The 26,613-nt window shown below is 35.1% G+C and overlaps 2 protein-coding genes across 4 annotated transcripts in view; one reads left to right on the top strand and one right to left on the bottom strand.

Annotated features, from left to right (window-relative positions):
- Positions 1–588: 588 nt before the first annotated feature.
- Positions 589–16,307, bottom strand: nfu1 (NFU1 iron-sulfur cluster scaffold homolog (S. cerevisiae)). Of its 2 annotated transcripts, none has more exons than XR_015496957.1 (8): positions 16,231–16,304; positions 13,977–14,059; positions 13,756–13,891; positions 9,859–9,925; positions 6,643–6,760; positions 5,401–6,540; positions 3,177–4,013; positions 589–1,522 (listed from the first exon to the last, which is right to left on the bottom strand). XR_015496957.1 is itself a non-coding variant. In NM_001122708.1 (8 exon segments), coding segments are annotated over 8 exon segments (732 nt in total). In that variant the 5' UTR covers positions 16,290–16,307; the 3' UTR covers positions 591–1,492.
- Positions 16,308–18,036: 1,729 nt separating this feature from the next.
- The window catches only part of sypb (synaptophysin b), a 28,995-nt gene continuing 20,418 nt past the window's right edge, over positions 18,037–26,613 (top strand). The window contains 2 exon segments of one of the 2 annotated variants that reach the window (NM_001030242.3): positions 18,037–18,248; positions 22,724–22,789. In NM_001030242.3, the coding sequence (NP_001025413.2) occupies positions 18,231–18,248; positions 22,724–22,789 (84 nt within the window). In that variant the 5' untranslated portion in view covers positions 18,037–18,230. 2 annotated transcript variants of the gene reach the window in all.

Raw genomic sequence — 26,613 nt, 5'->3', positions numbered from 1 at the left:
GTTAGTGTTATCGATTATTGTATAGTCTGAAAGCGATTCATGAGTAAGAAGTGTCAATTTTACCCATTTTCTGATCACCTCAGGCAAGATCTCAATGGTTAGTGCTGTAGATTTTGATGAAATACTTGTTTGAACAGGATGTTTCCAACAATTATTGGTGTTTTACTGTTTTTTTTTTACAAAGCAATAAGCAGCTAAACTCTATTATTATTATTATTATTATTATTATTGGTTAGCATTTTTCCTCACAGAAAGAAGGTCGCTGATTCGAGTCCCGACTGGGTCAGTTGGCATTTCTGTGTGGAGTTTGCATGTTTTCCCCGTGTTGGCATGGGTTTCCTCTGGGTGCTCTGGTTTCCAAAGATATGTGCTATAGGTGAACTGAATAAACAAATTTGTATGGAGTGTATGTGTGTGAATGAGTGTGTATGGATGTTTCCCAGTACTGGGTTATAGCTGAAAGGGCATCCGCTGTGTAAAACATGTGCTGGATTTAAGTTGGCAGTTCATGCTGCTGTGGCGACCACTGATGAATAAAGGGACTAAGTCAAAGGAAAATGAATGAATAATACACCACTGACATGAGAGCCCAAATAATTGATAATCTTTATTAATTTGTCATTAATTTACTGCATCGTTCTATTAAACGAGAAATAATGACGATTTGTCTTGCAAATGTAATCTGTATTAAAGTTTTCAAATAATTAAAAAGTGACCTACAATATGAGGATTCCTGAGAATCTATTAAGCATGAAACCGGCTGATTTCAAGCAATAATATTTACATACATGTCTGAGTAAATGCATATAAGATTTCATTTATTACATATAATACACACAAAACTGCATTCTTTGATTTAACCAGTGCATTGAGACAAATAGTATGTGACGAACCCAAAACCTTGTTACAGCACTGACCGAATACGGTCTATCCAAAGATGTAGGCTTATAAAATGTAGGCTTGATGCCATAATAATTCATGTGGCTAATAAATGTGTTTGAATGAGTGAGAAAACACACAGATTTCTCCTTTAGCACACACTGCAAAAAATACATTGTCTTGTTTGTAGTCCAAATATTTAAAAAATACTTAAATCAAGAAGCATTTTCTAGACACGCAAAAAAATATAGTTTTTTTAGAAATAACAAGTCAAAATGAAGTGAGTTTTTCCTTAAAACAAGCAAAATAATGTGCAAGTAGGGTAAGCTGAATAATGTTATTCCAAAGTGAAATCAAGATTATTTTGCTTACCCCATTGGCAGACTATTCGGCTTGTTTTAAGGGAAAGCTCACTTAATATTGACTTATTATTTCTGAAAACAACACAATAAGTTTTGCTTGTCTAGAAAATGCTTCTTAATTTAGGAATATTAGATATATGGACTAGAAATTGAAAGAAACTTTAAAGTAAGAAAAGCAATTTTCTGCAGTGTAGCTGTGTAACAGAGCACTAAACTCAAGCTCCTTTAACCTGATTGGACGCTGAAGGGATTTATGACACTTCCACATCCTCTTCTTTCACCTACAGAATAGAAGGGACATCAGATTAGCTGAGAAATGCCTCATAACACTTTTGATATTTTAATGATGGCTGGGTTTTCTCATTTTTCCTAGTAGTGACATTAATGGATTTAATGTTTATAAAAAGCTGAAACAAAGACTATTTGTTTATGGCAAAATTAGGACAAATTTGTATTTTTCTGTTTCAGAAACTTATCTGCATGCCATAATCTTGTCTACCTTGTCTTACTGTCTGCTTATTTGGTCTCTCACAACAAACGATATCTCGGAGCCAATAGCTAGACTGTACAATAGGGCCTACAAGATCCACAACAGACTTTCTGGATGGACACATCACTGTTTTGCTCTATCACTTCCTAAAGCTTTAACATTTCAAAACTACATTATGAACACAGGTATTAAACTGTGCTATCAAATTTTAAATAGCGCTACCTCAGCAGCCCTTTGTGCTTTGGTACCAAAACTCAACACTAGGACTGATCGTTCCACCAGAGCTGTATCAAATGGATGTTTGCCAGTACCGGCTTTTAAAAACTGTTATGGACAGAGATCTTTCTTTTATGTTTTCCCAAAAGGCTGGAATGAGATCCCACAACATCTCAAAACAATACCAACACTGAGGCTTTTTAAGAAATCCCATGCTCGTCATCTGATGGTCAACTATCGCTGTAGCCACTGAGATAGTAGCCTGCTTTTCTTTATTTTATATGTTTGGTGATTGTTTGTACTGTGTTGATGGATGAGATGTAAGTCTGTTTTTATGTTCTGCAGAGCAGGAACCTGCTGAAAAACAGCAGTCAGGCCCGATTATCTTTTAATCTTTTCCTGTTTAAAAATTATAAATAAAATAATATAAAAAGAGGTATTACACCCAAAATTTAAAATTTCCTGTTAATTTACTCGTTAATCGAACTACACTGCCAGTCAAAAGTTTGGGGTCATTTTTTTTTTTTTAAGATTTGTTCATCAAGGCGGCATTTATTAAATGTAATAAAATAGTTAAATTGTTAAATATTTATTACAATTTTAAATAACTACTAGTGCTTATTAAAACTTATTGTATTTAGTTTCAAATGAAATCATTACTCCAGTCATTATTGCTTTTATTACTATTACCATTAATAATAATAATAATAATAATAATAATAATAGTAGTAGTAATAATAATAACAATAATAGTAATAATAATAATAATAATAATAGCAATAATAATAATAATAACAATAATAATAATAATAATAATAGTAACAATAATAGTAATAATAATAATAGTAATAATAATAATAATAGTAATAATAATAGTAATAATAATAATAATAGTAGTAGTAATAATAATAATAATAATAATAGTAACAATAATAGTAGTAATAATAATAATAATAATAGCAATAATAATAATAACAATAATAGTAATAATATTAATAATAATAATAGTAATAATAATAAAATTAATAGTAATAATAATAGTAATAATAATTATAATTATTATTATTTTTTTTATTTTTATCATTGATGATATTATTATTATTAATAATAATAATATTAGAGTGATTTCTGAAGGATCATGTGACTGAAATTTTATTTTTAAAATCATGAGTGAGAAAATGATGGCAGAATTCTCCTATATCTAAAAAGCGCAGTCCTTCAGTGCTCACCTGCTCGACTCCTTCCACCTCCGGCACGTAAAACTGCAGCATGTTCTGGATGCCGTTCTTCAGAGTGATGATGGAGCTCGGACAGCTGGTGCAGGAGCCCTGCAGCTTCAGCTTCACAATGCCATCCTCAAAACCATGGTACAACACGTCACCGCCATCTTCCTGCACCGTAGGTCTGAGGATTTATGCATATGATTAAATGCCATTATTCCAGTTGAAATGTTTTCAAAATGTTTTACTTAGAATTAGGGGTTTAGTACCAGAGCTGAACCTAAAACTCTAGGGGCCTTAAAGGTTATTGCACACTGAATCCAACAATTCGACCTCAGGTTGTGTCCATTATATTCACACACTGCCTGCAAAACTTTCATCCTTCATTTAAAAATTCAGATTGGGTATGATTCGCATGAGAAAAAGCATTTTGACAGGTGTTTTGACAGTTCCGAGCCACCATACAAGCGAAAGGCAAAATCCAGAATGTCATCACTTCAGTGCAGACCACATGACAAAACACAGTGTGTAATATAAAGACAGAATGTGAAAGACAGTGCTGTAGACTACTGTATGCTGGAGTCATAAATAAATACAATAAGGCAATATTCTAATTGAAATAAACTGCTTATAGAATCGCCTTCATCATATAGCATCGCTCTTTAAGATCTCTAAATTGGGGCTTCTGGTAGTACCTAGAATAGTAAAGGAGGTCGAGCCTTCTCATTTATGGCTCCTAAACTCTGCAATAGCCTCCTGATAATATCCGAGGCTAATATCCGAATTCAAAACAAGATTAAAGACCTATCTGTTTAGTAAAGCATACACTCAGTGCATCACTTAAGCCTAGTTCACACTACAGGATTTTAAACATCAGCAGATCGTTGTGCTGTTCACACTACATGACTTGACTTTGTGTCTTTTGATCTCTGTGGTGTTCACACTACGCAACACTCCGTGAACGATCCACAAGAGGGGGGTCACACACTACATGATCTGACAACATCTCATTCCCCATCAGCTCATTCAAGCTACCAAACCACAGCCAATGAAATTTTGAGGGAGGAGTCGTCAGAAAAAAGCTGAACACTATTGGCTGCTTGTGTGCTGATTACATCACTGACAGCTTTTCAAGCTTTGGAGAAAGCATTTAAAAACATCGTCAAATCAGCTGATTTATCAGCGGATTAATCACTCATCTGCAAGGTTTGAGTGGATAGATACACAGAGAGTTTTTAATTTTTGTAATTTTATAACTCTTTGAAATAAAACTAACATATTTATAACACCCTGCCGTTTTCTAACTATTAGTGTATTTCTTTCTGACATTGTTATTTTTTTTATTACAAAACAGTAAAGAACTGAGCATTTCTGCCTTAAATTACCATATTGGTCAAAATGACTGCACGCATGTCTGATACTTTTCGCTGTGACTTTAAATATGTGTGCATTTTCTTGCCTGGCAACTTGCTGCTAACATAAACAAAACTTTCTGATGGCAAAAACATCAATTTACTTCAGATATCTTTCAAAACAGCATATTCTGTGCTGTGAAATAGCTCCTGTTTGAAAGTGAAAATGAAAGCCAAGCCTTTAAGTGTTTTAGTATCTTAACTACATATTTATAGGCTGTATTACCAAAAAAATATTATATTTTTAGGGTAATGTGTCATTAAAAATGATGCCAAACATTCAAAGCTTAATTTTAATATCTCAAAAATAGCTTTGAATGTAAATATGATGTGACAATATGGCGTTTCATATAAGAACCGTCAGAATGAGCAGTATGGTAATTCTAATAGTTACAGAATTCTAGTTCCACTGTTAATATAGCCTACTCTCATGTCTGTGTTAACGCAGAATGAAGCGAGTGCACCGATGCCCATTCTGACCAATCACAGATGTTTCTGCTTAGCTCCTGAACACACAGGCATTCAGCTCATGCTGATATGCTCTCTCATTGGCTGTAGTTCGTCACTACATCTGACCACACGTGGGGTTGAGTCGGCCGACTGCTCTGGAATATTTAGCATGCTGAATGTTGGATTTCCGTCTGCGAGGTGTCGGCGTTGATGCGTTGCTCAGTAGTTCACACATAAAGAGCGGCGAGCGGCGAGCGCCGAGCACCCGCAGATTTCTTCCCGATCACAGCCCGATCTGTCGGCGAGCTCGTTAACTTCCAAATCGGGCTCAAATCAGGCTTAAAATCCTCTAGTGTGAACTAGGCTTTAGCGGGTTTCCACACAGGATTCTGCATCTTGTTTATATTCACTATGAACAGCAGCTACGCTAATTATTCTCTTTATTCTCCATTTCCACCTGGGGATACTCGTCCCGAGGCTCGCAGACTATGCAGAGTCACTGATTCAATTTAAGACCGGAGACAAGATGATCCCAAGGTTTCCATATCCTGGACCAGGCCCTATCCTGAGCAGCTGCTGGGGTGGTCATGTAGGAGTGGAGAGCATGAGACTGATTCATGTGACGCCCCAGGGACAGACGAGTCCTCCGCCTCCGCCTCTGAGACTACAGCTCTGCACAAGACGTTTGGCCAGTGGAAAAATTGAATTGGTGGTGCCCAACTGAGTCTGGTTTCTCTCAAGGTTTTTTTTCTTCACTTTCGCCAATTTGTGAGTTTATTTTTTCCCTCTCCGCTGTCGCCACTGGCTTGCATGGTTTGGGATGTGTAGAGCTGGGCATCGATGGATTTGCCCTCCAGTGTTTAGACCCTCAGTAGTGATTATTAAACCACACTGAACTGAGCTGAACTGAACTTAAACACTAAATACTGAACTACACTGTTCCAATTTACTATGATCTTTTATGTGAAGCTGCTTTGACACAATCTACATTGTAAAAGTGCTATACAAATAAAGGTGAATTAAATTGAATATAAATAAAGTTACAAATGGTACAATTTCTTAAGCCTGAACGCTGACTAGTATTAAAAGGACAGTCCACTTTTGTTAAACAAATGAGTTTTGACCAATGACCAATTCTAAATCCAATCAGTCGATCTCCAGGTCTGGCAGGAGCACTTTTAGCCTAGCTTAGCATAGACCATTTAATCGGATTAGACCATTAGCATCTCACTCAAAAATGACTTAATTCGTTTTGATAATTTTCCCATTTAAAGCTTGACTCTTCTGCAGTTGCATTGTTTACCAAAACAGTCTAAGCTGGTATGTCTCATTCAGGCTTAATAATCAAGAAACTTTGCTGCTGTGCATTCTGCTGTGGCGACCCCTGATAAATAAGGGATTAAGTCAAAGAAAAACGAATAAAAAGCACAGAGACATTCTACTGTACCTAATACGCGTGTCCAGCAGTTCTTTAATCATAGCCACCACCTCATCGTCATCTTCTGAAGGAGCTGCAGATATAAACCAAGCATTACTCTTTTACAGATCTTAAATTTAGTGATGATGTCAAGACCACAAACACAAGAAGGACAGTACAGATCCTCATGTTCAACCTGTGTCAGCACGTGGAGCATCTGCTTCATTGACAACAGGAAGTCCAGAAGTGAAAAAGTCCATGATGGTTGCAAACACGTCTGGTTTGATCACCTTCCACTCTGTTTCACCACTGGTCTGAATGAAAAAACACACATAAAGATGTTTTTATCAGTGGGCTCTATTTTGACGGTGCATGCGCAGATTGCAAAACGCAGGGCGCAAACGTTTTCAGGGCGTGTCAGAACGCGTTTTTGCTAATTTAAGGACAGAAATATCCGCTTTGCGCCAAGGCGCATGTTCTAAAGGGTTGAGTTTATTTTCTTAATGAGTTATAGGTGTGTTTTGAGAATAACCAATTAAAGTCTCATCTCCCATTCCCTTCAAGAGCCAGCTGCGTCGCGCCAAGAGCGCATTCTCTATTTACAGGACGCAAAGTAAGTCTAAGTGGAAAAAATGAGCATTTCACTAGCAAACAGTTAACAATTGACAGTTTTTTAACAGAAACAGAAACAGAGCATCTACTGCGTGAGAAAGAGAGATAATGGAACTACTTTCACTTTCGCTCTTGGATAGGGAAACCTTTACGCACAGACATCAATTAGTCTATAAATAAATAATTTTGTTTGTTAAGCGCAAATATTCATTTCAAAACTATTTCTAAATTCAGTTCTTATTTCCAGTAAACGAATAAATGAATAATAATAGCAAAATGTGCTCAAAAACCTGTTATATCCTAAAACACATGATGTGCCCCATATGGTCTAAAACCTGACAGGTGGGCAAATCTAAGCTTGTTTTTAATAAAACAAATATAAATATGGATATAATAACTAATACTGCTAATAATAATAACATTATACAGAAGCAAATTGTTATGAATGAACTGAAAAAGCCTCTCGAGATGAAGAAGACATAAAAGCAGTGATTTTTCATATTTATGTAGGCTAGAAAATAATATGTTTTGTAATATTTTAATCCTTTATATTTATATTCTATATCTATTCTTATTATATCCTATATATATCCTTAATATTTACATTTTTTCATATGTAAAGATATTTGCCTATTGCTCTTTTGTGTGTATTAAGCAGTGTGTAAGCGAGGCGCAACTCTGCGCTGGAGTTTAGACCGGGTTTGTTTTGGTCTAATGAAAAATCTATTATAGTTTCTCAAAATAGCAACGCGCCAGCGGTCCGCCTCAGAACGCCTTCCTATTTAGACCAGAACGCCTATGGGCGCACAAATGAGCGCTAATGCATTTGCTATTTAAACAGCGTAGTGCAACGCCTCAAAACGACTCTTGCGCCAAGCTGAAACTACCAAAAGACTATTGCGCCACGCCTTGCGCCACAATGCGCCGGGTGTATGATAGGGCCCAAAGTGAGCAGGCCCAGAAGCTAGCCTGATTGCAGTAGAGTCAGGGAAGATAGACTCCAGAGGAGGAGAGGAGCATAGCAGGAGAGCGCAGACCAGGAAAAGAGCAGGCAGGAAGAGCCCGAGTTTACCACCTATTTTGTATCTTTCTTGACCATGTGACTAAAGCCCTAATGCTGAGACATTCAAACTGACCAATCAACATGTGACCACATCATAAAACCCCCACACAACAGGCCCTGATCTTATCAGTATCTGCCTTTGGAGTCAGTATGGACCTTTTAGAGTCAAAACGACATGTTTTGTCATATAAACAAATGCATATGATAATTTAGAATCTTACAGTAGTGTTTTTCTAATCTGGAATTCATATTGTGTGCAGATAATGCCTTCACATGTAAAGACCGTCGAGACAGATTCATTTGTTGATCATTTGTTTTAAATAAACGATATTATGAAGATGCTGCTCACCAGTGCAGCCTGTCTCTCTCCTGCTCTCAACAATGCAAACGTGTGAATAAATGTGTAAAAATACAGACATATTCACTGACTTTTTAATGTAATAAATTGATTTTTCGTCCGTTTTTTTTTTCTTCATCTGAACACATTTAACTCTGTCATAACTGCATTATTTACACTCCTGCATGAAATGTATAGCATATGTGACTGTATGGGCTGCTTTTCGCTGTACTTCGTGACATAAAAATAATACTGAATGTTGTTTTCTATCTGTATGGAACTTGCAGGCATATAGACATGTCCCTCACGCCTCATTTCTGTGTGCACGCGAGCGATACACTTGTTTAAAAATGTCTGATGATAATACTATGTAGGCACATTTACACATACAGTTTTAAAACTAACAACCGTAAAGCAAAACAGATGCACTTCCCACCTAAAAACGATCCAAAAAGCACGTAGGTCTATGCGTTTTTTGCGTATTTATTTGTTTATAGCATATAGCTTGTATTATATTATAATAAACAGCGAGATTAACTCTTTGTCATGTAGCATATTTCTAAAAATAAGCTTGATAAGTTGTCTGTAGGCAGTTTAGTCCGTTTATCCGCTTGGTAAGTGGTGACGTGTTTGTGACGTATGTATACTGTTTCCAGGTTCAAGCCGCCATTCATTTGAGTGGAGAAATCATTCGTTTATGATCACGTTTTATTCCTATCACACATTAAAGTTAATTTTATATAAAATCATAGTGTACACAACAATCTCTGGGCTTGCTGCATAACAAATACCAAAATTTAACAATTTGTAAAAAAATGTATCACTTTCTGGCCATCGGATATTAGGCATGGACATATATACTGCAATCGTGATTTTCGAAAGCATTAAATCGCTTTGTAAACGTTTATTATTACCATTTCATGAGTCTCCCCATTCAGTTGAATAGAGCGCTTGGACCCGGAAGCCGCTTCGCGTGACGTCACACTTAACAAGCGGATAGGCTAATGTTAGCTTTTCGGTTTTTGCGTTTTATTTTGTATTTTTAAAGTTGTATTTTCGTGTGAGGATTATCCGGCTTGACAAAACGTGTAAGTGTAATGAACATTGTTTGAACACAGAGCTTATTATTCGCAATCTTCGAAAAGCTTACGGGAAAATCCTATAGGGATTTTATTAAGGGAACCAGTTTTATGCTAGCAAGATAACGTCATAGTTCCTCCACTCTATTGGCTATTTTTTTTAAAGGGGAGGGGCTACTTTATGCCCCGCCCTCTCTTCATGTTTTGGTTAAGATTACGTCATACATCGAATTAAAAAAAAAAATAATGCCCATTTTTAAAGCACTTCACAGGACCTTCAAATATAATTGAGCATGGTGTTAGAAAAAACAGGTTCTTTACCTTGGTGATGGTTATGAAATCAGGGCCGAAGAAGACACTCTTGACTCCATCAATCCTGAACAGCTGCCTGAAGGATGAAAACAGCATCAGTACTGGCATGGTGCCCTTCAGGCGCTTCTAGAAACACAGTTCAGCAAAAATGCGCAGGAACATTCTCACAGATGCATTTCTGGATTTAAAGCTGCTGTTAGCATTTTTTGTGGAACATTACACATACAGTAAAACCCCACACAGCCTGACAGATATCACTATAATGGGCATCTTGAGAATCAGCATATCCATCAGAAGTGGTCTTTGCACAGTCATGCATCAACATTACTATTACTCGTGTCCATTTCAAGACGATTAATATTAGTGTGTTCTTCCATTCGAACAACTATCAACAGAAATATTATATTTTATATTTTTCTTCCTCCGTACAATAGAGTTTGATATTTTTATTATTATATTTAGTTGTTTGGCGTGCGACTACATACAGTCAAATATTTTGCTGAACAGATCCGCCACTTTTGACGCTAATAAATGTTGATGAAAGTCATCGTGCTGCAGGTATTAGGAGGTTTGCTGAAGGTGCAGCTGATGCGCAGAGAGGGGTTTGCATCTTTAGCCTCCTAGGGCCTGAGTGTCTGCATACATGGACAGCACATTTTTAGCTCTTAAGTGGCTATTAAAATACTTTGAATGTTTTATATTTTGTTATTGACATACAGTGTCATCCTGCAACTGTTTTGCAGCATATGAAATGTCCCAAACTCTATTTTAAACTGTCCAAAATGGAAAAAAGAAATTTGTTTTTACTCTCTGATAGTTAAAGCAAGTTAAAAAAAAAACAATTTCTATGTTAAATATGCATTAAAAAATTGGGGGAAAAAAGTGTTTTATGTAAATTCGGACCATGAGTCTACATATATGGACATCATTTTTCTCTAAAAGTACATCATATCAAAAGATGATACTTAGGTTTTTATTCTAATCAGGTTCTAATAAGCCCAAATAGCAAAGAGAAATAAAAAATGCATGTAAAAAAACACCTTGGGCTTTAAGAGGTTGATAAACTATGACAGTTTGCGTTCATTAAAAAGTAAGAATGATTAATAAATCTATATGAAACAGTCTCCTCAAAGTGACAAGGTGTCTTAATTTTCAGGCTCAGGTCCGTTTTGCATTCACACTACAAGTGTACTGCATCAAAGCCCAAACGAACCTGGCACACCTCTTCCAACCGGGCCAGGACTGGCCAACTGAACCATGCCCGGGAGCGATACTTGTCATACTTGTCAAACAAGCCGGGAAATGGGAGTCAAACGTGCCCGAGTGCGGTTCAGACAGCCTAGTGTGAGTACACCCTAGAAAATGAGAACTTTACCAATAAACTGTTAAATTGAAGAAGATTAGACTAAATTAGATTAAAACAGAAGATTATTATTATTTATTATTTTTTTATTATTATTTATTATTGTCATTCATTCATTCATTAAACCCATCTCTGGGAATTATCCACACACACATGCACACACACACTCATACACTACGGACAATTTAGACTACCCAATTCACCTGTACCGCATGTCTTTGGACTGGGAGAAACCGGAGCACACAGAGAAAACCCACGCGAATGCATGCAAACTCCACATAGAAACGCCAACTGAGCCGAGGATTGAACCAGCCACCCAGCGACCTTCTTGCTGTGAGGCCACAGCACTACCTACTGCGCCACTGCGTCACCCTATTTATTATTGTATTTATTTTATTATTTGTTTCTTTTTTTTTTTGTATTAATCTATTATCACTATACTTATGTATTTATTGTTTGTATATTGTGTCTTATTGTCAATTGTGGTGTGAATGTCTGTTGGACCAAATTTGCAAGTTGTTGTGTCTAAAAAACAATAAAGAAAGTTAAAAAAAAAAAAAAAGAAAGAAAGAAAGAAAAAGAAATGAGAACTCTGAAATAGCCTTGATGTGACATTAATTATTTTTTAATTCTGAAAATGCAATAAAAATAGCAAATCACAAAGAAAACTCAAAAGAAAGTACATTTAAACATAAATTAAACCCTTTGATCATTTGATTACCGCATTTTTACCCTTTTCAGTTCGTTACAAAGTTACAAACAATCAAATAACACAGAAGTAGTGGGAGAACAGTTTATAGTTTAGATCTAAATGCCAATGTTTATGGTAAAGATTAAAGTCAGCATCATCATAAGCCTTTAACTTCATTCATTCATTCTCCTTAGTCTCTGATTTATTACACGTCACCACAGCAGAATAAAATATAATAATAATAATATCAATAATAATAATTCCTTTCATTTATATAGTGCTTTTCTGGGCACTCAAAGCGCTTTACACATAGTGAGGAATCTCCTCATCCACCACCATTTAAATATTCAAATATTCTTATCGCTGTGAGGCAACAGTGCTAACCACTGAACCACCTTGCAACCATGCCTTTAACTTGACGCTCAAAAATGAAAGTTGTACCAATAACATTATTTAACCAATAGGTGGCAACGACCAGCAATCAAAAATATGCCACTGAATAATTCTTCAAAAATGACACATCTAGTAATGAAACGTGACGCTTTTTTGAATGAGTTACTCAATCACTGATTGAAAACGAGACTAAAAATAAATATATGTTGCAGAAATTATAATGTTAGATTTTGCATTATCAGCAACAGTGGCGAAGATCATTTTTCACAATATTAAATATTTTACAATATATCGTTTCAGCATCGATACTACTAATAATAGTCACATCACAGGATATGCAATAAACATCACAGGATATACAATGACCATATTTAATTATGATAAATTTATTGCATTATTTTAATTTTTATAATACTACTATACCTGAATACTTGAGAACTAAAAAAAAAAAACATAAAACACTGTTTATTTCAATTGTATTTTTTTCTTTACTGTATTTATCCATGTTTGTAGATTGCTTTTAAGATTTTATAAAGATACAGAATCTACAGAATCATCCAAATCAATCTAAAATGTTAAATTCTTTTCAAATAGAGATATTATATAATTTCATATAGGGTGAAATTGTAGTCATATCGCAATTTACAATTTTCCTGGCACACTTTGAGCCCATTAGTACCAATTGAGCATCGTGTCAACGCCACAGCCAACTTAACTATATTGTTGTGGATATGTCCATCCACAGTGTACTCATCTTCTGATGGCTACTTCCACCAGGATAACGGCCATGTATTAAAGCGTGAATCATCTCAGACTGGTTTCTTGAACATGACAATGAGTGTACTCCACAGTCTAATGGCCTCCAGAGTCACCAGACCTCAATCCAATAGAGCACCTTTGGTTCGCATCATGGATGTGCAGCCAACAAATCTGCAGCAACTGCGTGATGCTATCATGCCAATATGGACCAAAATCTCTGAGGAATATTTCCAGTATCTTGTTGAATCTACGCCATGAAGGATTAAGGCAGTCCTGAAGGCAAAAGGGGTCCAACCTGGTACTACTAAGGTGTACCTAATAAAGTGGCCGGTAAGTTTATATCGCAGTATAACAAAATATTGCAATGTTAGATTTGTCCAATTCCGTGCACCCCCTAATTTTTATTCAGTTGGTTATTTCTCGATTTTATTTTTTATTAAAATTACAGGCTCTGTTTGTTAAAGTCAATAGTTTCTTGCAGTAATGTTTTTGCAATAAATGGAAAGCAAATGACATTTGTCTCCTCCGATTTCTCGCTGATCTGAAAAATGAACTGATCCAAACCGTGAGATTTGTGATCCATTACACCACCATAAAACACATTACATGAGAGTATGAATTGATTATGAAACATGAGTGATAGTTTTAAGCAATTAGATCCTCCAGAAATGTCAAGTCTACGTAAAAATACGAACTCTACCTCGCTAATGGAGAACAAAAAGCATCTCTGGGTCCGGCGAAGTCCATAGTGCCTGAATCCAGCACGGCACGGCCTGGAAGAAACTTCAGGCTGTTTGGGTTTGGAGTGTCTTGGGTCTGAATGAACATGTTTCTGACTGACAAAATGGAATGAAAGGTTATAAGCCATTCTGACCGAATGCTTTATCACAAATAAGCGATCTGAATGCTGGAAATACTCACTAAACACAGTGGTTGTTTGCTGAGGAACTGGACTTCTGCCCATTGTATAGACGGGAGGTCTGATAAGCCCGCTTCCATGATAACTGCATGAACAGAAAATAATCTTGTTATTTATATTATTATAATAAATAATAATATAAATAATATAATATATTATATATATTATTATTATATATAATACTGTTATTATATATATTATGTTAACATTATAGTATTTTCCAGATTTCCTCAACATCGTGCTTTACTAATATCATCAATATAAGGACTAAAACTCCTTGCAAGAATGATTATTGTAACATTACACAATTAAAGACAACATTATTGGATTTTTATTCTTTTTTTAATATTTCTATGATGTTTAACAGAGCAGGAACATTCTTCACAGTATTTCCTATTGCATTATCCTTCTGGAGAAAGTCTTATTTCTTGTATAGTTAACCTAGTTAAGCCTTTAAATATCACTTTAAGTTGAATACTACTACTAGGCAATATAAATTACCTATTAAAACTATAATAAATATTTTTTGCTGTGCAATAAATCACAGAAATGACTGTGATAATTGATGATAATGTCATTTTAGGACCATCTAATGCCACTGATTATATAATAACATACAACAGCATGATAATGCAAACACCTTTAAATAAACAATCTTCATTTTTTTTTATTCTTTAGGTTATTTAGAATCTGTAATTCAGTGTACATGTCTATGTATAGCGTGATACGTGAATATACTGATTATTGTGACAGGCTTTATTAATCCTATTACAACGTGGCATGGATGTTGGTGCTAGAAGGGCTGCTCTGAGTATTTCAGTTAACTGCTGGTCTACTAGGATTTTCACGCACAACCATCTCTAGGGTTTACAGAGAACAGTCGGAAAAACTGAAAATATTTAGTGAGCGGCAGTTCTGTGGGCGCAAATGCCTTGTTGATGCCAGAAGTCAGAGGAGAATGGCCAGACTGGTTCCAGCAGATAGAAAGGCAACAGTAACTCAAATAAGCACTCGTTGCAATCGAGGTCTGCAGAAGAGCATCTCTGAACACACAACACGTCCAACCTTGAAGCGGATGAGCTACAGTAGCAGAAGACCACACCGAGTGCCACTCCTGTCAGCTAAGAACAGGAAACTGAGGCTACAATTTACTCAGGCTCACCAAAATTGGACAAAAGAAGACTGAAAAAATGTTGCCTGGTCTGATGAGTCTCGATCTCTGCTGTGATATTCGGATGGTCGGGTCAGAATTTGGCGTCAACAACATGAAAGCATGGATCCATACTGCCTTGTACCAATGATTCAAGCTGGTGGTGGTGGTGTATTGGTGTGAGGGATATTTTCTTAGCACACTTTGGGCCCATTAGTACCAATTGAGCATCGTGTCAACGCCACAGCCAACTGAGTATTGTTGCTGACCATGTCCATCCCTTTATGACCACAGCGTAACCATCTTCTGATGGCGACTTCCAGCAGGATAACATGCCATGTCATAAAGCGTGAATCATCTCAGACTGATTTCTTAAACATGACAATGAGTTCACTGTGCTCAAATGACCTCCACAGTCACCAGATCTCAATCCAATAGAGCACCTTTGGGATGTGGTGGAACGGGAGATTCACATCATGGATGTGCAGCCGACAAATCTGCAGAAACTTAATGATGCTATCATGTCAATATGGACCAAAATCTCTGAGGAATATTTCCAGTATCTTGTTGAATCTATGCCACGAGGGATTAAGGCAGTTCTGAAGGCAAAAGGGGGTCCAACCTGGTACTAGAAAGGTGTAATATGTTTAATATGTTTAGTTTATTTTAGTCATAGATTCTTGTGATTTCTAACAGTTAATGTTTAAAAAATAAAATGATGTAAATACAAATTTGTAACTTTGCATAAAAAGTTATACAACAAAGATATTTGAAGCAGAATAAGTTAATCGGTAATTTTTGTAAGAGGTTAGCAGAAAACAGCTGAACTTCCAGTTAATTTTTATAGAGTTTTTTCGAATTAAAATACATGCATTACTAAGTGTATAAAACGATAGTTATTACATTTAATGTTACTTGTAAATATTCATAATATTGCCTGTCCAGTAAGTGTCCTGCATCTGCGTCACTCAGACCTTGTCAGTGACACTATTAAGTATTACGAAAACATATAAAAATAAAATAAAACGCTTCACGCAACATACATATCATTTAAAACTTCACGCAGATATATCAACTTAAAGTAGAATAGCACAGTAAGGACTCACGTTCTTTTTAAAACAGCAGCTAAATTCCTCCCAAATCCGACGCTCCTGTAGGCGGCCATGCTTGTGAGGGCACCAAGGCTGCGTGACGTCACATCCTGGATCTAATGCGGGGCGGAAATTTGTCAAAACAGACCATTTATCCATTAATCCGCAGCACAATATGTACATGTGTGAAATCTTTTGAAAGCTAAACGTTCAAATGCTTTACGATACAATTGTGATTCGTACGTCCAGAAAATTTGGAGATAAGTAAACATTTCGATCGCCCTCTGGTGGCTGGTGCAGTACATCTCATAAACACTGCACTCCTGCAAAAAACAAAATCTATTTTTTTTTTCTGTAAATCTAAAGACTTTGTTATAACTTACTGGCATTTTTGATAGTTCTTTTAAGGCTGATGTTTAAAGGTAATTTTTTTCTTTAAAAATATGCTGTTGACACAGTGGTTGGTTAATATCTATGTCACAAATCTAGTTTACATTTAACTTTTCATATCAAACAACATGCAGCTGCACTCTGCATAAATGTTGTGCACACGTCTTGGATATTTAGATCTTTATTAGAATAAATTTCAATTTAACTGAAACTGTTAAAATGCAGCCTAAAATATAAAATGTTTAAACATTGAAAAAAATAAGGGGGAAATTATTTATTGTTTTGCGCAACTCTCTCAGCCTACTCACTCATTCACTTTCCTTTGTCACTATCCTTAGTCACAATTGGCATAACTAATAATAATAATAATAATAATAATAATAATAATAATAATAATAATAATAATAAAAGTTAACCTGGTTATTACATTATTATTATTATTATTATTATTATTATTATTATTATTATTATTATTATTATTATTATTATTATTATTTTATGCTATTCAACTATTATTTATTATTCACTTTAAACAAGATTTATTTACTTTTACTCATTTGCACAACTAAAAATAATAAAATTAATAATAATAATATTATTATTATTATTATTATTATTGTTGTTTTACGTTATTTAATTATAATTTATCCATCATTGTGAAAAAATAAGAGGGAAAATATATCGAGAAAAAAAGACTTTTGCTCATTTCCACAACTAATAATATTAATATTAATAATAATAATAATAATAATAATAATAATAATAATAATAATAATAATAATAATAATAATAAAAGTTAACCTGGTTATTACATTATTATTATAATGATGATTATTATAATTTTTATGTTATTTAGCTATTATTTATTCATCACTATGAACAAGGTTTATTTACTTGTACTCATTTGCACAATTAATAATATTAAAATTAAAATAATAATAATAATAATAATAATAATAATAATAATAATAATAATAAAAATAATGGTTGACCTGGTTATTACAATTTTATTAATATTAATATGAGTATTAATACTAATATTAGTATTACTATATGACTATTAACAAGATTTACTTACTTTTACTTATTTGCACAACTAATAATAATAACAATAATAATAATAATAATAATAATCATCATTATAACAATAATAATAATAATATTAATAATAATAATGATAATAATAGTAATTATAATAGTAATAATAATGGTTGACCTGGTTATGACATAACAATTATTATTATTATTATTATTATTATTATTATTATTATTATTATCATTATTATTAATAATAAAATAACATAGTTAATAATATTATTTTATAGCTATTATTTATCAATCACTAAGAACAAGATTTACTTGCTTTTATGTGTGTTTATTTATTTACCTCCTGCAAATGAGCGCAGCCACTGGTGCATCATTAGAGGCTGATGATGGTCGTGTGAAGGAAGCGTGTAGTTTCCTCAGAGCAGCCCGTCGGATCATCCTGAGCGGGTGTCATTATTATAAATAGTGGATCGTGTCTGTCGGAGCGCAACGTTATTTTACTCCTGCGGCGTGACCCGGATGTAGCGGCGCTTTACCTCCACTCGTCTGATCCTCTTATCAGCGGCAGGGCGGTCGAGATGGATGTTGCCAACCAGGTAGGGCTTTCAATCACAGCTATTCACCTGATAAATTTTAGATGGTACTGCAAAACTGCTCCCACTTGTTCTCGTGTGAAGATAAAGGTAAATAGACGTGCTGTTTGGCGGACTATTCATTCTGACAGGACGAATAACGAGTTTAAAGGAACGGCGGACCAGGACAAGACATACCTGGACACGACGTCTCGATGACTTTCAGAGAATTCCTGCTAGATGCCATCAAATAAAACGCCAGAGAAAACATCATTAGTGATTCATAAATGATTGATAAATAACAGTGGGATGTATGCAGTGCTTTGCGCCGGTGATATTTACTGTGCGATATTAGATATTTTAACGGTCGTTCGAACAAATGCGCAAGTATTTTCAAACGAGTGATTCACATTATCCAAACTGGATGTTCACAATGCAAACATGTTTATTTTCATGCTGCTTTTGAGAGATAATGCATAAAAGCCGTCTCTGTGATGCTTATATATATTCTCACTGATGTCCAATTCTCTATTGAACCGGTTCTTTTTAGTGATTCGAACGAACCGATTCGCGAAATCACTCGACGGTATAATTGATAATTTGATTAATAATACTGAGTGAGTCATAGTTTGAAACATAAACGGTCTATTTAAACGAATATTAAAATATAAATGCTTTTGTTATTGACGCCTTCAAATATATCAACGAACTAGCTCTTCAATTCAAGAGAACCGATTCGCTAAATGACTCGGAACTCAGATTTAGATTTTTATTTTAGACAGCGTTTATTAGTCATCGCACATTAATAAAACAGGCACATCATACATGGGGATTACATATGGTATAATATTTGCACGGAGATTAAAAGAGAAAGGTTACGATGAGTGTGCGACACTGTAACCGCATCACAGTCTGCAGTGCCGCATTCACCCGGTGCTCTCTGGCCTTCTGCCCGCTGTGCGAGTCAGATATATCGGCCTGGAGCCTGTAAACGCTCGCCAGTTGCACTTTCATAAAGGAAACGTTGAGATAAGCAGCTTTGCCTAATTCTAATGCTTGTAAAGTCTCCCTCTGCTCTCGCGTGCGCTGCGCTGCGGCGGGCGGCTCAGTCGTCATCCGTGACGTAAGCAGGGGGGGGGGGGCTGTCATGTTATTAGTGTGTTTTGAGGGAAGGCTGAATAGCGCTGCGCGTCTGCATTATCCACCATATGCGACTCAGAAGAAGGAATAAGCTAAAAATATTCTGCACCACACAGCCAGACTGAGGCCAGTGTGGAATGAGAGAGGTGCTTGGTTGTGTTGAATGTGTACCTGTACGTCAAATCTTGTACATTTTGAATGAGTTTGTTTTGTATAATGTTCTGTCATGCTGTAAAAGCTGGGGTTTACAGTCTTTAAGATACCACAAATGTCCAAATATTCATCAAACATGCAATTCAGCTATATTTTGTCTTGTGACAATACCCAATTTACACCGTGAAAAATAATAATAGGCTGTTACGAATGAGTCTAAATAATTTTTATTTACAATATTACACCAGCAGGCACACAATGTCATGAGACATTTATATTAAGTTAGATTTTCAAAATTCTATGTCTAGCCAGCATCTAAGGACGTTATTCTGATGTCCAATAACGACCTCAAATGATGTTGATATTTGGTGGATTTTAGGTTGTGTTGGAAAGTGACCCAAATCAAACGTCGAGCCAACATCATATAGACATAAAATACCGACATTTATTTGTCAGGTATGGCAACCTAAATCCAACATCTGATAGACGTCATAGTGGTCACGTCCACACGTTGTCAAGCTTTAACATCAATAGACGTTGATATTTGGTTTTTAGATTGCATTGGAAAGTGACCAAAATTCAAAGTCTGTCCGACGTTGGACATTGACATCGGTCTGACATTGGATATTGACGTCAATCCGATTTTCATTTCCACCCAAAATGCAACGTCCCCACAATGTTGGAGTAAAATGTCAATCTGATGTCATGTTGATGTCCTGTGCCTGTTGGCTAGTTATATTATTGCATTGCTTCTACTACGTATAGTGCTATATTTATTCTTTGTTTACGTATTATTTAGTTATTTGATTTATTTAGGCATATTTGAATCTTATTTTATCATATATTTTAATGTTTTCCCTCAATTTTGATGCCAAGCACCTGTAAATTATAAATGAGCAATTCTAGCATTTTGAATGTGACATTTGCTGTAAAAACTCAACACATAAATTTACATAAAAAGTTTACGTTAACATTATTTTAACTGTTTATATTTTTGAAAACAACTGACCACAGAGTTATGCGAGCAGAAAAAGATCAATCTGTACACATTTTTTACATTTTAAACGAGGAAAATAAACATTTGTTACGGATGTGACCAAAAAAATATCCAAGTTAACAGTATTTACTTTGCAGAAATTCTGTGAATTAAACTGCACAACCCAAGAGAAACAATGCTAATCAAAAGGTTAAGAGTCTGCTCACTATAGAACAAAAATTGTTGGTTTTATTTTATTTTATTTAACATTTTTGCATTTACGAGGGAAAAGCTTCGTTATGGATGTGACAGATGTAAATTGGCATTTGTGGGACTTTGGTAAATCAAATAAAATTGTTTGAAAACATTGACAGAAATTTTTTTGAGTATTTTTAAAGTACTATAAAATAAAAGCTTACACAAAAAATGTAGAAACGATTTCGCTATTTTGGTGAAAACTTGGCAAGATTGACATTTGCATGGAATTCCTGAAATGCTTTATTACAATTGTAGTTTATTTTTTAAAGTTAATAGAGTTTAAGCATAAATTGCGGTTTTATCATTTTAAAAAACATTTAATTAAATTAAACACATTTTAGTAGATATTTTTGGCCTTTTGTCATATAAGCAACTTATTGCATTGGGTGGGAGGCGTGCTTTGGCTCAAGGCCTTAGGCTGAGTTCCTTAGTGTCCCACCCGAGATATTGCATTTATACAACTGTTCGATGGCAAAATCATATATATAAAAAAGAAAATCAAACACGGGAGATTCTCAAAAACCCTTTTGTAAGAGTAACTACTTTCTTCTACTGTTCATAGATGCAGCTAACGATCAGAAAACGTTACTAGTTCACTAATGTCACTTTAGAGCTAGTATTTTAATGATTCTCTAGCACAATCTCTAAAATAATAACAATTTCGCTCACATTTTAAAATTATAATGCTGAACAAAATGGAAAATGCCACCAGTCTAGTGAGATTTCCCTGTGTTTCTCTGTTGCAATCGGGAGATCACAATAAATAACGCAGAAAAAGTCAGAGCAAAGCAAACACTACCAGATTACAATGGTATAAATAGAGCACTATAAAATACAACAGAGAGATCGACTTAAAATGCCATGTACCTGTTCTGTAATTATTTGGTTAGCTGTAGTTTGAAATGTATGCTGAGAAAATGCTGTTTTCTCCCCTAAAGCCTTACGTTTCATTAACATGGGGTGTCAGCGTCAACGCTTGATTGAAGACGTGTCTGAAGTAGGGGCTGACGCGATCATCATAGCAGCGTCAGCCAATGAAATTCAGTCAGCAATGGGCCACTGTCTAGCTAGTGTATTTGCATACAGCGATCTGATTGGCTGACGCTTGAAAAGCTGAGCTAGTCCCAACTTCTGCAGCAAGCAACGCCTCTGAAGCGGCGCCGACAGATCCACAATGCAGTTCGACAATGCCTGACGTCACCCTTTCAAAGTGAATGGGAAGCATTAATGCTGACGCCCTGTGTGAATGGGGCATTATCATGCGGTCTCTTTCGCCACCTTGTAGCGGAACGACTACCGGCTTTACTCTGCCCAGTATGACAGGCTGATGGCTGCCAATGCGCTGAATCTCTGAAGTTTTTTAAATAAAATTTTAAAATAGGCACTACCCTTATAAATAAACTGCATAGTTGCAATCTAAACAACTATATTCTCGCCTTAAAAGGCCTCAAAAGTACATTATGTTGTCCAACAGCTGCAATATTTGTCAAACTGTAGTCCTCTGATTGCCACACATGTGGGTGGAGTAATACACAAGGGTGATGAGGCTGTATGAGTGCTATCGAAGGCTATTAGCCAGTCAGATTTGAGAACCAGACAGAACTCTTGTGTATATATATATATATATATATATATATATATATATATATATATATATATATATATATATATATTTCCAACACTTGTCTTATTTCTTATTTGCAGCTTAATATAAATGTAAACAATATTAGTATTTAATTAAATTTTTAGTGCAATTAAATGTCAAAAACATTACATTCAGTTCGCACTAATTAAATAGTATAGTATAATATTTATTTGTTTGTTTGTTTATTTATTTATTCATTTATTCAATCTTATCCATGAGAGCCATGCTAAAGTCTACCCTTTTTTTTTACAACAGTAGCTATTTCAGATTTATTGGTCTTTAGCTCAGTGTTTTTGTTTGTTAACGTTACACATTTATTTGTTTTAGTTGGTCGCCACTGGGCAGTTTACAATCGTCAAACAGCCATTAGGATTCATCAAAATCTTACAATGGGTGAGTAATTACCTTTCTCTTTACTTAATGTATCTCTTTGGGCATTTGGATTTGCGGCATGAACACTGTCATTTTGCAGAAAGCACTGGTATTTTCTTCAGAGTGCAAATCTGGTCTCTCTTGATTATGGCTGGCAGTAAACACAGCACATGCACAGTTTGTGTGGGAGGCTGTGAACAGTCACTGCTGTCGCTTACGTAATCCACTCCCTGAGAGAAACCTGCAGCAGCTCCCAGCCATGGTCAAGACAGACTGTAAATCAGCACTGTCCACTATAAACCCTCTGAGCAGTTCAAGCATCTTTATGCATGTGTGAGCTTTCATAGAGGTGTGTGTGTGTGTGTACAGTATGTGTGTACAGTAGAGGTGTGTGTACACTATTTTATTAAAAATCAAATCATTAAAAAATAAGATATTACTAAGGGAATATTTGTATTATGATTTGCAATTGTTATGGTTTGTTATTTCACGTCAGTGCAACAGAAAATGACGCCTAATGTGTTTTCTGTTAGTGAACAAAACAGTAGGAAGTTAGACGTCTGTAGATTTAACAGCTTGCACTTTATTTTATCGTGATATGTCATGCCTTTAAGCCAAGTTTGATCTAATTTCCACTTCAAAGCTTGTTCTAATGTGATCTTGGTTGTTTCCCAGCAAAATATCTGTCCAAACAGCAGAGTGATGCCAAATCCTGTGGATTAAATAATGCTTTATTTCATAGAAACGCTTTTGATGAAATCACTCGATGCTGAACATTATTACTCACAATATTTAGAAGTTCTTGTAAATGTTTTACAAATCAATACATTTAAATAGATGTTTATATATTACAGTATCACATACAGTAATACATTTTCCATTTGATGATATTACAATTACGACTGCACAATATATTGAAAAATTATCGTTATCGCGATAATAGTATATAGCAGGGGTTCCCAACTGGTTTGGCCATGAGACCCACATTTTTACATGGTCAACAAGCCGCGACCCAAATCTTTAGGAACTATAATATAATTTTAGGAATTATAATTATTTATATTTATTTGTGAACATACACAAGTAGTGACAGATAAATTAAAAGAAAATCACCAAGACTTACAAATAATAAACTATATTTTATTGCTATCATTTAAAAAAATGTATGAAATTATAGAAATATTACAAAGTAAAAACAACAAATACTGTAAACAGTGGTTAGGGTAAGGAAAGGTTCAGTTATGAACTAAACTGAACTGTTAATAAAACATGTTGTCTGGTTTCTAAATGTCGTTTTAATTTAGAAGGTTTCATGCTCTCTTGTGAAAGCTCCTCGCTACAAATGACACACTGAGGCTTTAAGTATTTTTTGTCGTCAATATATGTAAATCCATAACTTACATATTCAGAGTCGTACTTGCGCTTCGACATATTTGTTGCTATAATTAAATTAAATTTCACATGTCAAACTGTAGGGTTGTCACGTACGGATTTCAAAATAAAAGTCAAAATAAGTTAAAATTAAACTTTTGTCATTTTTTTGTTGACTGCAAACAGTAGGTTTGTACCAAGGTTTTTTACATAGCTATTTGCTATTTGTGGCCTTCATGACAACTGTGAGGACAACTTTTGTACAACCCCAAATCAGAAAAATTTGGCACAGTATGAAAAGCTCTACTTTTTTTTTTTTAAAGTTACCTTTGCCAAGATCATTGACACTACCCTATACCATCACAGACCCTGGCTTTTGGACTTGTTGCTGGAAGCAGTCCGAATGATCCTTTACTTCTTTGGTCGTGAGCACACGGTGTGCATTTCCCCCCAAAAATAACTCAAATACTGATTTATCTAACCACAGTAAACGTTTCCACTGTGTGATGGTCCATCCCAGATGCCTCCAAGTGCAAGTTAATAGCGCTTCTGGACATTGTTAACATAGGGCTTCCTGTTAGCACAGTATAGTTTTAACTGGCATTTGTGTATGTAACGACGTATTGTGGTACTAGACCAGGGATGGGCAAACTTGATCCTCGAGGACCAGTGTCCCTGCAGAGTTTTGTTCCAACACTAGTCAAACACACCTGCTTATAGATATTTAGTGATCTTAAAGACACTGATTAGCATGTTCAGGTGTGTTTGATTAGTGTTGCAGCTAAACTGTGCAGGACACCGGCCCTCCAGGACAGAGATTGCCCACCCCTGTACTAGACAAAGGTTTGCCAAAGTACTCCTGAGCCCATGTGGTAATATCGCTAATAGATGAATGAGGATTCTTGATGCAGTGCCGCCTGAGGGATTTTAGATCACGGTTGTTCAGCTTAGGCCTGCGCCCTTGTCCTTTACACACTGAAATTCCTCCAGATTCCTTGAATCTTTAATTATGTTATACACTGTTGAAGATGAAATATCCAAATATTTTCCTATCTTTCTATGAGGAACATTGTTGTTTTTTAACATTACAATAATTTTTAATCGCCATTTCTTTGCTCCTAAAGCACTAGACCTTTCTTGGATGCTGCTTTTTTTACCAAATCATAATTACAATCACCTGTTGACATCACCTGTTTCACATCACATCATTATTTAACCAATTTATCTGATTACTAGCCCTAAACTGCTCCTGTTACAGCTTTTTTGGAATGTGTTGCAGATCTGAAAACAGGAAAGCATTTATATTTACAAATGAAATGTAGTTGACCAGACAAAACATGAAATATTTTCTTTTCATATTGTCTGCAATGAAATAAAAGGCAAAGTAAATTTAGAAATCATTATTTCTTTTATTATTTACGTTTTCCATACTTCCCCAACTTTTGGGGGATTTGGGGTTGTATAACTTATCAATTCATATTATATTATGCCTTAAATTCTGCATAATTAATGGCGTTGCCACCCATCATGTCACCTCAGCAAATTCTAGCCGCTGAACTTGGCATGCCTGCCGTGTTTGTGCTTTGGTTTTATATGGTTTGTGTGTGTTTTCAGGATTAAATCTTACTATTATGAATTACTTTGCCATCTTGTGCAATTAATACTACCCCAAACTGAGTGTGCCTCACACAGGTGAGTGGGTTTGACAAACCACCTGTAGAAAACTCTTTCATCTCTAACACTTTAAACCGACACTTTTGCACATTTGCACGTTCTTACAAGCAGCAAAAACACTGTGCATTTATGAAGTGTGCTTTACACAGGTGAGTGGGCTTGACAAACCACCTGCAGAAACACTCTTCTCTGTCTAAAAACATAAATACATAAATAAATAATAATAAATAATACAATAAAAACACTCCCCCTTACTCTAACCCTTAATCCTCTAAGCACTAGCAGTTTGTTTGTATAGTTATCGCTTCTTTTATGTACTACCTCTTCTTGTTGAATTGTTGAATGCCCCCTTAATTGCGAGTTGCGTGGGATAAGAGTGTCTGCTAAATTGCTAAATATAATGTAAATGTAAATGTACTAACGTTCTAAATGAAGTATGGCCTCCATGTCTTCCAATGAGTGAAATTATTTCTACATTTTTAAAAAGGATATAAAATCAGGAATTCTTTAGGGAACAGTTGTTTTTATTATTTCAGTTTTAATTTAATACAGAAAGGATACAACATTTGCCTATATTGTAAAACAACCTCGAACAGAAGTTAAAAGATTGCTGTAAAAAAACAATAAATAAATAAATACAAACACACATACCTACAAAATAAATAAATAAACAAACAAACAAATAAATAATGTTACACCAAATAACGAGTAGAAGTTAGGTTGGTAGAAATAAATAACTATTACATCTTGAGATCAAGTACATATAAACAGAAAAGTCGTACATTAGAAGGTAGAGACAA

The sequence above is a fragment of the Danio rerio genome, chromosome 8 (genome assembly GCF_052040795.2).
Source record: "Danio rerio strain M-AB ecotype USA chromosome 8, GRCz13ab, whole genome shotgun sequence".
Lineage (NCBI taxonomy): Eukaryota > Metazoa > Chordata > Actinopteri > Cypriniformes > Danionidae > Danio > Danio rerio.
The sequence above is the reverse complement of the archived record's forward strand: the minus strand, read 5'-3'. Positions and strand labels throughout refer to the sequence as shown.